Source organism: Oncorhynchus clarkii, chromosome 12 (genome assembly GCF_045791955.1).
Source record: "Oncorhynchus clarkii lewisi isolate Uvic-CL-2024 chromosome 12, UVic_Ocla_1.0, whole genome shotgun sequence".
Lineage (NCBI taxonomy): Eukaryota > Metazoa > Chordata > Actinopteri > Salmoniformes > Salmonidae > Oncorhynchus > Oncorhynchus clarkii.
This window is the reverse complement of record NC_092158.1, coordinates 16,068,842-16,082,052: the sequence shown is the minus strand read 5'-3', so window position 1 is coordinate 16,082,052 and position 13,211 is coordinate 16,068,842. Positions and strand designations below refer to the sequence as shown.

The 13,211-nt window shown below is 41.2% G+C and overlaps 1 protein-coding gene across 4 annotated transcripts in view; it reads left to right on the top strand.

Moving 5' to 3' along the window:
• Positions 1–13,211, top strand: part of LOC139422763 (adenomatous polyposis coli protein-like) — a 50,534-nt gene that overhangs the window by 21,370 nt on the left and 15,953 nt on the right. For 3 of the 4 annotated variants that reach the window (XM_071174091.1, XM_071174093.1, XM_071174094.1), the window contains 8 exons: positions 624–708; positions 797–986; positions 1,488–1,596; positions 1,768–1,884; positions 2,642–2,725; positions 10,264–10,344; positions 10,986–11,087; positions 11,386–11,547. In XM_071174091.1, coding sequence (XP_071030192.1) covers positions 624–708; positions 797–986; positions 1,488–1,596; positions 1,768–1,884; positions 2,642–2,725; positions 10,264–10,344; positions 10,986–11,087; positions 11,386–11,547 — 930 coding nt within the window. The remainder of the gene's footprint in view (positions 1–623; positions 709–796; positions 987–1,487; positions 1,597–1,767; positions 1,885–2,641; positions 2,726–10,263; positions 10,345–10,985; positions 11,088–11,385; positions 11,548–13,211) is intronic. The other variant, XM_071174095.1, reaches the window with a different exon arrangement.

The window sequence follows — 13,211 nt, the reverse complement described above, 5'->3', positions numbered from 1 at the left end:
GAGCCTGGACTCGAACCCGGATTTCTAGTGGCACAGCTAGCACTGTGATGTGCCTTAGACCACTGCTTAGACCACTGCGCCACTCGGAGGCCTATAGCTCCATTCTTGTGTATTTTATTCCTCTTGCGTTACCATTTTTTTTTTAAATGATGGTTTATAAACTGCATCATTGTGAAGGGCTCATAAGCAAGCATTTCACGGTAAAGTCTGAACCAGTTGTATTCGGCTCATGTGACAAATTAAATTTGATGCGGTTTTTGATAGTACATCAAAGCCAGTGGTTGGATGTTTTTCCTCTCACTGTTCTACCCTGTCCATCAGGCAGCATGACCAACCACCAGTTCCTTGTCTCTGGAATGGGATAGTGGTGGGGGGGTTGAGGCAAACATTCTATTTTGCACTGCAGTGGGCCAGTAGGTTTGGCTAGACTTTTTACAGGTGTGAATGGACTTTAACTTTGTTTTTATGGCTTAAATGTTTCTAAACTAAAAGAACATTGCTGTTCTTTCCTTTGGAAGTGTGTGTGTGTGTGTGTTCACCTAGATATTGTTCAGTGCTCTTATTTGCGGTTGTGTGTTTACAAACAATACATTTAAAACCAATTTGTTTTTCCTGTATTTCAGGAGGTGCTGAAACACATACAGGGAAGCATTGAAGAAGACTCTACCGATTCATCCGGACAAATCGATCTCCTAGAAAGACTGAAAGGTACACATCACACATGGGGTGACAGAATTAGCTGGTTGAAATGCGTTCTATTAAATAACCTCAATTCTGATATTCCTTCCTCCGGTAGAAATTAGCCTGGATCCTAACACTTACCCAGGGGTGAAGCTGAGATCTCAGCCGTCTTCCATGCAGGGTTCAGGCTCTGGGCGTTCAGGGGACAGCAGCCCCATGGGTTCCTTGGGCTCCCTCCCCAAGAGAGGGCTGTCCAATGGGGGCAGAGACAGCGCTGGCTACCTGGAGGAGCTGGAGAAGGAGAAGTGAGCACCTGCTTGCATTACTTTGTATTTTCACATTAGTTTGTCTTTGAGTAATGCAGGTTATACTTAGTCTCCACCCCAAAGGACACCCTATTCCCTACATAGTGCAGTACCAGAGCCCTTTTAGGCTATATAGCAAATAGGGTACCATGTGGGGTGCATTCACTGTGATTTACTGCTGCAATATTAATTGATGAGTGGTTTGCCTCTCTCCCGGCCAAATCACATTGAGTGCAATGGTGCAGTGTGAGGGCTTCAATCACACAGTACATCATGCTAACATTGTTAGGTTGCAAAGTGTATTCTTGGCATTAGTCACACAGGATGCATTAGGCGGTCGTATTCAGGACACCTACCCTGTTTTTATTCTGGTATGCTGTATATGTGTTTTTGTCTTAGGTCTTTGATTAGAGTTTATTTGGTCTGACTTCAGTCAGTTTTGAATTATAAAAATTAAAAAAACTTGGTCTCTGATTGGTGCGATTGTATCTGTCTTGTCAGGTCCTTATTGATGGCGGAGCTGGAGAAAGAGGAGAAGAAGAAGGACCAGTATTACGCACAGCTGCAGAACCTCACCAAGAGGATCGACAGCCTACCACTGACTGAGAATGTAAGTGTTTATTTGTCGTTCAGCATTATGCCGTGTGTTGGGATGGAGTATAGTGACGTATAGATACTCCCAAAATACCATAACTGACAGTATGCAGATATCCTCTCTGCATTATTAAATATGAAACATTTCGCCAAGCCTGATGTCTGTTGATCCTGTTTGCGGTTGCAGCAGTTCTCCCTGCAGACGGATATGACCCGTAGGCAACTGGAGTACGAGGCGAGGCAGATCAGAGCTGCCATGGAGAAACAGCTGGGAACCTGCCAGGATATGGAGAAGAGGGCACAGGTCAGGGATGAGAGGAATTTGGGGCGGCAGGTAGCCTAGTGGTTAGAGCGTTGGGCCAGTAACCGAAAGGTTGCTGTATCGAATCCCTGAGCCGACAAGGTAAAAATCTGTCGTTCTCCCCCTGTATAATAAAGCAGTTAACCCAGTGTTCCCCGGTAGGCCGTCATTGTAAATAATAATTTTTTTCTTAACTGACTTGCCTAGTTAAATAAAGGTTAAAATGATGAATGCATACAGTGAAATGAAAGGGAGAGCAGGTTGCCTCCTGACATGTATAGGATGAGTCATTGATTAGGAAACATACATACAGGAAGAACAGAATGGCCAGTAAGGATACTAAGTAGGATGGATATGTAGACAGTTGAGGTAGAACATTTAGTAAATTGACTTAGAATTACAAAATTCTACAACATCTGTCTGCATCTACGAATGCTTTAATTCAGTCAGTGTTACATCCAACAGCATGTCCAGTCTCCTCAACTAACTGGCGACCCATTGACTCTGTACCGGTGCCCCCTGTATATAGTCTCGCTATTGTTGTTTTACTGCTGTTATTTAACTACTTGTTACTTTCATCTCTTGTCCGTATTTTAAACTGCGTTGTTGGTTGGGGGCTCGTAAGTAGGAATTTCACTGTAAGGTCTACCTACACCTGTTGTATTCGGCGCGTGACTAATAAAATTTGATTTGGTAATTGTAATATCCGGTTATCATCCTCTGAGTGATTGCTTCCTGTAAATGTCCTGCTGTGTTTCAGGTGAGGGTGACTCGTATTCAGCAGATAGAGAAGGACATACTGAAGATCCAACAGCATGCCCAGTCTCCATCTGCAGAACCAGAGGTATGTGATACTCACCCCAGCCTCAGGTGTAATACACTAGAATGTACCTCTAGGCCTTGTTCTAGCTAGAATACAGAGAAAGTATTGCCGGAAACAATAGAGGTACCGAATTTCTCACTAAATATATTTAGGGCTGGTTTCCCGGACACATTATTCCTGTTTAAAATGACTACAATGCCCTTTGATTTGTCTGGGACTAAGCATAATCTGTGTCTGGGAAACCAGCCCTAAATGTATTTACAGTGATTTCTGGCAATACTTTCTCTGTATTCTGGCTAATGCCTGGCCTGTGTGGACATCTCCATTTCAACAGGCATTCTGTGGGAACAGTTTGTTGGCTTTGAGTCATGTAAAGAACCAAAAGCTGCTTACATCGGAGTGTCGTGCCATGTCAGACAGCCATCCCATTTGCTGATATCCATTTAATCCTCGATGTTGTACTGGGTGCGCTAACTGCACCATTCCCCTTTCTATGCAATGGGGATTGATGCGTAGCCTCCATCCCTGCATTACAGAGAGATGTCACATGGACAAGTGTACAATAATGCTTTGTTACTGATCCGATATGGTGATTTATCTGAACTGAACACAGTCCTCTTTCATCCAATCATTTTGCAGTGTTCTGCTCCTCTAAACAAGAGCGTCATTTATTTACAGCGGCTCCTAAGAACACTAGAATGCTGGAAGCAACTCTTGTTCCTTCCAGGTTTATAACTCCTGACCCTGATTCTGGGAGGTGAAATCAACCATAGGCGTTCTCCTGTCCTCTCTCCTTGTGTTAAATATGAAAAAGAGAGCTATTGAATGAATGATGAATGACATTTTTTTTGTGTAAAATCGGCAGTTGGAAACCCATCCCTTATGGGATTAATTCACACACATTACAATAGTTCACTGATAATTTAGTGATAATTCTTCTTCCGGTGTTCTCTGCAGTGCGTTGCATAAAGAGGGGGGGGGGGAAATATATCAATACATAATAGTAAATAATATAATCAAAACTAATTATATCCCTGGAGCAGTAAACATATACATGCATACATACAGTCGTGGCCAAGTTTTTAGAATGACACAAATATTAATTTTCACAAAGTCTGCTGCCTCAGTTTGTATGGTGTCAATTTGCATATACTCCAGAATGTTAGGAATAGTGATCAGATGAATTGCAATGTCCCTCTTTGCCATGCAAATGAACTGAATCCCCAAAAAACATCCACTGCATTTCAGCCCTGCCACAAAAGGACCAGCTGACATCATGTCAGTGATTCTCTCATAAACCTCTGGCCTAGGGGGCGGTATTTTGACGTCTGGATGAAAAGCTTGCCCAAAGTAAACTGCCTGCTACTCAGGCCCAGAAGCTAGGATATGCATGTAATTGGTAGATTTGGATAGAAAACACTGGCACTTATTATAGGGCGAAATCCTCCCTGATTGCAGTTCCTAGGGCTTCCACAAGATGTCAACAGTCTTTAGAAAGAGTTTCATGCTGGTTTTTGGGAAAATGAGGGAGAAGTTGTAATTTTTCTAGGTGGTTCCCATTTTAGCTGTAGTTTTTCCAAGCGCGTGGAGGAAAGCGCTTCTTTGTCATTTATCTCCGGTAAAGACAATAACGATTCTGTCTTAAATTGTATAGTTTATTTCCGTATTAGGATATCTAAGGTTTGATTATAAACGTTGATTGACTTGTTTGGATAAGTTTGTTGGTAACGTTTGGGATTCATTTTGTATGCATTTTGAAGGAGGGAAACTGGGTTGATTATTGACTGAAGCGCGCCAGCTAATTTATCTGTTATTTTTACCAGGTAAGTTGACTGAGAACACTTTCTCATTTGCAGCCATGACCTGGGGAATAGTTACAGGGGAGAGGGGGACAAAAATATCTAAAGACACTGAAGCAGCAAACTCAATTTCCACTAACATTTGTCATTCTCAAAACTTTTGACCAGAGCCTGTAATTGAACCCACAAATACTGATGCTCCAGATACTCAACTGGTCTGAAGAATTCCATTTTTTTTATTGCTTCTTAAATCAGAATAACAGTTTTCAGCTCTGCTAACATAATTGCAAAATAGTTTTCTAATGATCAATTAGCCTTTTAAAATTATGAACTTGGATTAGCTAACAGAACATGCTATTGGAACACAGGAGTAATGGTTGCTGATAATGGGCCTCTGTACGCCTATGTAGATATTCCATAACATTTTTCCAGCTACAATAGTCATTTACAACATTGACAATGTCTACACTGATCAATTTGATATTTTAATGGACAGAAAATGTGCTTTTCTTTCAAACAAGTAAATGTCTAAGTGACCCCAAACTTTTGAACGATAGTGTGTGCATGTATACATAGTGGCTTGTGAAAGTATTCACCCCCATTGGCATCTTTCCTATTTTGTTGCCTTACAACCTGGAATTAAAATTAATATTCTGGGGGTTTGTATCCTTAGAATTACACACTATGCCTACCACTGAAGCTTCATCCAAGCTACTCAATACTGCCCCCAGTCCCAAAGAAGTTAACTTCTTATGGATGGGGGGCAGTATTGAGTAGTTTGGAAGAATAAGGAGTAAACTGCCTGCTACTCAAGCCCAGAAGTGAAGATATTCATATTATCCAAGTTAGTAGATTTGGATAGAAAACACTCGGAAGTTTCTAAAACTGAAATGAAATGAAAATTGAATGATGTTTGTGTATAACAGAACTCATATTGGGGCGGCAGGGTAGCCTAGTGGTTAGAGCGTTGGACTAGTAACCGGAAGGTTGTGAGTTCAAACCCCCGAGCTGACAAGGTACAAATCTGTCGTTCTGCCCCTGAACAGGCAGTTAACCCACTGTTCCCAGGCCGTCATTGAAAATAAGAATTTGTTCTTAACTGACTTGCCTGGCTAAATAAAGGTAAAATAAAAAAAAATAAAAAAAATATGGCAGGCAAAAACCTGAGAAAAAAATCCAACCAGGAAGTGGGAAATCTGAGGTTTGTATGTTTTCAAGTCTGCCTATACAATATACAGTGGAAATTTGGTCCGATTGCACTTCCTAAGGCTTCCACTGGATGTCAAGTCTTTAGGACCTTGTTTCAGGCTTCTACTGTGAAGGGGGAGAGAATAAGAGCTGTTTGAGTCAGGTGTCTGGCAGAATGCCATGAGCTCGCTCTCGCGCGCGCCCGTGAGTTAGCTGCATTCCTTTTCCTTTCTAAAGACAAAGGAATTGTCTGGTTGGAATATTATTGAAGGTTTATGTTAACATCCTAAAGATTGATTCTATACATCGTTTGACATGTTTTTACGAACTGTAATATAACTTTTTTTGACTTTGTGTGCTTGCGCCTCATGAATTTGGATTTGTGAACTGAACGCGCAAACAAAAAGGAGGTATTTGGACATAAATGATGGACTTTATCGAACAAAACAAACATTTATTGTGGAACTGCGATTTCTGGGGTGCATTCTGATGAAGATCATCAAAAGTAAGTGAATACTTATAATGCTATTTCTGACTTCTGTTGACTCCACAACATGGCGGGTATTAGAGGTCGATCGATTATGATTTTTCAATGCCGATACCGATTATTGAAGGACCAAAAAAGCCGTTACCGATTCATCTTAATCCGATTTATTTTTTTATTGTATTTATATGTATATACAGTGGGGCAAAAAAGTATTTAGTCAGCCACCAATTGTGCAAGTTCTCCCACTTAACAAGATGAGAGGCCTGTAATTTTCATCATAGGTACACTTCAACTATGACAGACAAAATTAGAAAAACAAATCCAGAAAATCACATTGTAGGATTTTTTTATGAATTTATTTGCAAATTATGGTTATGGTCACCTACAAACAAGCAAGATTTCTGGCTCTCACAGACCTGTAACTTCTTCTTTAAGAGGCTCCTCTGTCCTAAACCCGTTACCCGTATTAATGGCACCTGTTTGAACTTGTTATCAGTATAAAAGACACCTGTCCACAACCTCAAACAGTCACACTCCAAACTCCACTATGGCCAAGACCAAAGAGCTGTCAAAGGACACCAGAAACAGACCTGCACCAGGCTGGGAAGACTGAATCTGCAAATCCGGCATAAAAAAGCCAGACTACGGTTTGCAACTGCACATGGGGACAAAGATCGTACTTTTTGGAGAAATGTTGTTTTGGTCTGATGAAACACAAATAGAACTGTTTGGCCATAATGACCATTGTCATGTTTGGAGGAAAAGTCTTGCAAGCCGAAGAACACCATACCAACCGTGATGCATGGGGGTGGCAGCATCATGTTGTGGGGGTGCTTTGCTGCAGTAGGGACTGGTGCTCTTTACAAAATCAATGGCTTCATGTGGCAGGAAAATTATGTGGATATATTGAAGCAACATCTGAAGACATCAGTCAGGAAGTTAAAGCTTGGTCGCAAATGGGTCTTCCAAGTGGACAATTACCCCAAGCATACTTCCAAAGTTGTGGCAAATTGGCTTAAGGACAAAGTCAGGGTATTGGAGTGGCCATCACAAAGCCCTGACCTCAATCGTATAGAAAATGTGTGGGCAGAACTGAAAAAGCATGTACGAGCAAGGATGCCGGCAAACCTGACTCCGTTAGGTAGGCCAAAATTCACCCAACTTATTGTGGGAAGCTTGTGGGTGGCTCCTTAACATTTGACCCAAGTTCAACAATTTAAAGGCAATGCTACCAAATACTAATTGTGTGTGTCAACTTCTGACCCGTTGGGAATGTGATGAAAGAAATAAAAGCTGAAATAAATCTCTCTACTATTATTCTGACATTTCACTTTCTTAAAATAAAGTTGTGAAACTAACTGACCTAAAACAGGTACTTTTTACTAGGATTAAATGCCAGGAATTGTTCATCTTTGAGTTAATGTTTTTGGCTAAGGTGTATGTGTACTTCTGACTTCAACTGTATACTGAGATCATGTGAAACTTAGATTGCACACAGGTGGACTTTGTGACTTATGAAGTTAATTGGTTGCCCCAGATCTTATTTAGGGGCGAATACGTAGGCACGCACCACTTTTCTGTTTTTTGAAGCAAGTACTTTTTCATTTCACTTCACCAATTTGAACTATTTTGTCCGTTTTATATGAAATCCAAATATAAATCTATTTAAATTACAGGTTGTAATGCAACAAATTAGGCAAAATGCCAAGGGGGATTAATACTTTTGCATGGCACTGTGCATTCATACATGCATACATGTACAGAAGGCATTTGAACACAGTCTGGCACAAAGAGAAGAGAGTGTGAGAGAGACCTGCACACAATCTATATACTCGTCTTATTTTCCATCCAATTTTAATTAAATGAAGGGGGACCTGTTCGACTGCAGCACACACATTAGCTGACCTGATGACTGAGCATGTGTGCAGTCAGTCAACCAGTGACCTACCTTCTGCTCCTGTTGGATGCACAGCCTAGAAGCCATAAGGCCTTGGTATGTGTGTTCATGCGTCAGTGTGCATGAATACTGTATTCAAGCCAGTGCACTCATGCCTGCATCATGTGAGATGTTTGTTTGGTGGCCCATACAGTATACGTGCTCGTGTGTTTTTGTCTGTTGGTAATTGTGTGTACACTACTTGTCTCATGCCCTGCATGTGTGCTGGCTTACATGCTTTTCCCCCTCTACATGAGTGGATAAATCATTGGACACATTTAATTCCCCCCTCTTCGACTGTCATCCTGCAGGCTGAGCTACAGCTTATGTAGGTCAGGGATGAGGAAGCCTGATGCTCCTGCAGCTGCCCTAGCTAGCCTAGTGACTGAATGCTCTATCCATCAGGGTTTCACATTTTGGGGAATATTCAGAGGTGGAAACTTTCCGTGGGAATTAACAGAAATATATGCAAATTAATATTAATTCCATTTAAATGTAAATGTTTTTTGCATTGGATATATTTCCATATCATATGGAGACAGAAACAAAAACCTTTAACCTTATCATAAGTAGACATAGTTGCAAATGATTAAATCCTAATAGAAATAACAAAAAACAATTTAGTTATGAAAAAAAAGAGCAGAAAAGTAAATAAATAAAAACAGTATGGGGATGAAGTAGGTCAATTGGGTGGGCTATTTACCGATGGACTGTACAGCTGCAGCGATCGGTTAGCTGCTCAGATAGCAGATGTTTAAAGTTGGTGAGGGAGATAAGTCCAATTTCAACGATTTTTGCAATTCGTTCCAGTCACAGGCAGCAGAGAACTGGAAGGAAAGGCGGCCAAATGAGGTGTTGGCTTTAGGGATGATCAGTGAGATACTGATTGTTGGTGGGTTTTTAAAGGCAACAGGGGAAAGAGCCTCAGATCCACAAAGTCCCTTCCACCGGGTGGCTGATGCGATGTTGGCACGACTGCCATATTGCATCTCCATCTCAAAGCCCTTGCTTGGAACTGCCTAGAACCTTGCCCTCATCCAGGCCAAGGTGGCGAGACACTGTAGTGATGCATCCAGCAAATGAGTAGATAAAGCATATCTGGTGGGAGGGGTGTATGCTGGGCGAAGAACATTCAGAAATCTCTTCCAATACACATTGCCTGTGAGTATCAGAGGTGAAGCAGCTGCATACAGAGCTTGAGCAAGACATTCATCAGCAGTTCTCTGACTACGTTCCTCCATTGAGTCAAAAAAAACTTCTGATTCCAGGAGGACCATGAGCTTTGTCTGATTCATCACTTTCACCACATGGAAGTAGAAGGATTTTTGTCAGAGGTCGCTTGTGAGTGCTGAGGGAACTTTATCCACTTGGCCAGAAGATTCTGCATCTTTGTTGCATTCTTCGCATATGATTTGGTACAGTATTAGCAAATGTACACAGTTTTTCCTTCTACATTCGCTGCAGTGAAATGTCTCCACACATCAGATAGTGCCTGTGGCATTTTCCTGTAAAGATGAGAAAAAAATCTCAAATACATATCCATGTACAGATAAATAGTTAAGCAGTTAGATTAAACAATCCTTTGTAAGATACATGTTTTAAAATGAAACATGTATGGAAACAGGTGAATTAACACTCAGTTAGCAGGCTCATGCAATAGAAAACCCACATGGTAGCAAAAACTAATTAGCAGAAATGGTTAACAAATTAAACACTTTGCTGTAGGCTATTTTACTAGTTTACATTTTTTGTTTGTGTCATATAACATCTATTCACCCCACCCAGTATTGTAATAAAAACGTATCATAAAATTTACCGGAACGCTTCCGACCCTTTGCAACCGTAGTCACCATTGCTCGGTTTCTTTGAGTTTTTCACGCCCACTCTCGATCTCTCTATTGCCATCACTCCCCTGTCTCCCTCGCCCACTCTCTCTCGTCCTCATTCTGTCTTGCACTCTCACTCCCTTTCCTTCCTTCCAGTCTCTCATCCTGCTGTTTTCTATTTCCTCTTTTTGAACGGATTCTGCCTCTTCCAGGTGACTGGTTCTGCGTTCTCTGACTCGTTACTCTCATTTAGCCTGCTACATGAATGCTTTTCTCCTTTTGGAGGTCTGACCCTTCTTTCCCTCTTTCTTTCCCTCATGCAGAGCAAGCATGACCCGGCTGCCCAGGATGAGGGAGGCCAGGCTTCAGGGGACAGTGGTGGGCCTAGCGCTGGGTGTTCTCAGGTACGACTCGCCTTCCATACCTGATCCAAGACAATCGGCGTGTTTGAAGGGATCATTATTAAATCATTGAGTCGGATATTGGAATGCAATGTGATTTGTAGACTGTGATATAGCATAGTTTGACTGCAATGTAGTCCATCTCAAACTAACACAAGGCTTGCACCCCCAGAGATTCGTAGTTAACATTTGACGGATTTATTTCCTTCCTTTGGTCCTATAATGCTCCAGAAAATATCTTCCGCCATTGGACTGACTGGAAATGTTGGTTAGGAGAGTTTAGCTGAGCTGTCGTGAGCTGCCTTTTTTGCCGTGCTTAGTGCCTTGACTTTCCATTTAATGCTAATGATTCGTGTCTTACTCCATAGTAGGCTTTATCCCTGAGACTTGCGATTAAACCGTTGGATTCATATTTTAATGACTTTTAAAATGTAATGTAGTCGGACTTCCCTTGATTCTTAGCAGAATGAATGAGATTGCTGGGATTGTTCTATGGAAGAAAACTGTCACACTGTGACACACTAATGGCTTTTGAGAAAGGCGAAGATGTTATACTGTAGGAAATTGCTAGCAAGCAATATGAATACATTTTAATTTAAAAAAAGCTTTTTAAAAGTTTAACAAAATACATGTTTCTCATCTAGGGTTCCAGCTCTCGCCTGGATCAGGACTCTGCCAGTGAAATGAGTTTGGGTGGGGGTAGTTACTCTGTGCCCCGCAGACTGACCAGTCACTTGGGCACCAAGGTATCCAGAGATTCTACTACCACTCAGGTTGATGTAGTATGGCTGTTCTCATCAAACGACCCCCCCTTAATAATAAACCACATGAGCTCTGTCTGTATGCCCAAACCAAAAATGTGAAATGTTATCTAGTTTAAAAATGTAATAGAAATTTGCTTTTTTAAACCGAGGGTAGCTCACAAATTAGATTGCATCCTAAGTGGGACAATTTGATACATTTCGATATAAATAATTGACCTATGTATCACCCGGGCGTGTCTTCAAAGTAGTTGTTCTCACGGTCGGCCCTCTAACCCTATAGGTGGAGATGGTTTACTCCCTTCTTTCCATGCTGGGGACCCATGATAAAGATGACATGTCTCGCACTCTGCTGGCCATGTCCAGCTCCCAGGACAGCTGCATCGCCATGCGCCAGTCAGGCTGTCTTCCCTTACTCATCCAACTCCTCCATGGCAACGACAAGGTTTGTAATGTTTTTGTTTGGTAACTTTGTCTTATTCTTTGTCATTGGGCTAGGTGTTATTTATTTAGTCGAGAACCACTTTGGAAAGGAGTGTTTTAATTAATACTTTCAAGTGATAAACTTTTGGGTTATTTGTAACTTAGTTTTTACATAATGTTTCTGCCACTGCATCTTACTGCAAAAAAAGAGCTTCTGGATATCAGGACAGCGATCACTCCCTTCGAATTAGACAAAGATTTTTTTTCTTCAACAAGCAGGACGCACAGGATGTACTTCGAACACCTGACAAGGCCAACATCCCCGTCATTGGCAAGAGAAAGATACGCAGGTACAGAGGACACAGCGCGGGGTGCCTCGATCCATAGACGGCGAGTGGGAAAGCTGCCGTTACGTCAAAATTACTTGCCAATGTGCAATCATTGGACAATAAATTAGGCGAGGTACGATCACGAATATCCTATCAATGGGCCATCAAAAACTGTAACAGCTTATGTTTCCCGGAATCGTGACTGAATGATGACATGGATATTTAGCTAGCGGGATAGAACAGCACACTCCTCGATAAGACGAGGGGGTCTGCATATTTGTAAACAACAGCTTGTGCACGAAATATAAGGAAGTCTCTAGATTTTGCTCGTCTGAAGTAGAGTATCTTATGATAAACTGTGGAACTCACTATTTGCTTTTCGTGGCTGTTTCATGGCTGTTTAGTTACCACCACAGACGGATGCTGGCACTAAGACTGCTCTCAGTCAGCTGTATTAGGAAGTAAGCAAACAGGAAACTGCTCACCCGGAGGCTGCGCTCCTAGTGGCTGGGGATTTTAATGCAGGGAAACATTTATCAGTTTTACCTAATTTCTATCAACATGTTAAATGTGCAACCAGGGGGAAAAAAATTCTAGAGCACCTGTACTCCACACAGAGACACATACAAAGCTTGCCCTCCATTTGGTAAATCTGACCACAATTCTATCCTCCTGATTCCTGCTTACAAGCAAAAATTAAAGCAGGAAGCAACAGTGACTCGGTCTAGTAAAAAAAGTGGTCAGAAGAAGCAGATGCTAAACTACAGGACTGTTTTGCTAGCACAGACTGGAACATGTACCGGGATCCTTCCAATGGCATTGAGGAGTACAGCACATCTGTCACTGGCTTCATCAATAAGTGCTTCTAGGACATCGTCCCAACATTGACTGTACGTACATACTAGAGGTCGATCAATTATGATTTTTCAACGCCGATACGATTATTGGAGGACCAAAAAAATCCGATACCGATTAATCGTCCGCTTTTTAAATGTATTTTTAAACATTTTATTTTTTATTTTTATATATTTATATAATTTTCGTAATAATGACAATTACAACAATACTGAATGGACAATGAACACTTTATTTTAACTTAATACATAGATTTAATTTATTTAGTCTCAAATAAATAATGAAACCTGTTCAATTTGGTTTAAATAATGCAAAAACAGTGTTGAAGAAAGTAAAAGTGCGATATGTACCATGTAAAAAAGCGAACGTTTATGTTCCTTGTTCTGAACATAAGAACATATGAAAGCTGGTGGTTCAATATTCCCAGTTAAGAATTTTTTCGGTTGTAGTTATTATAGGAATTTTGACACGTCGACTATTTATCTCTCTACCATTTGTATTT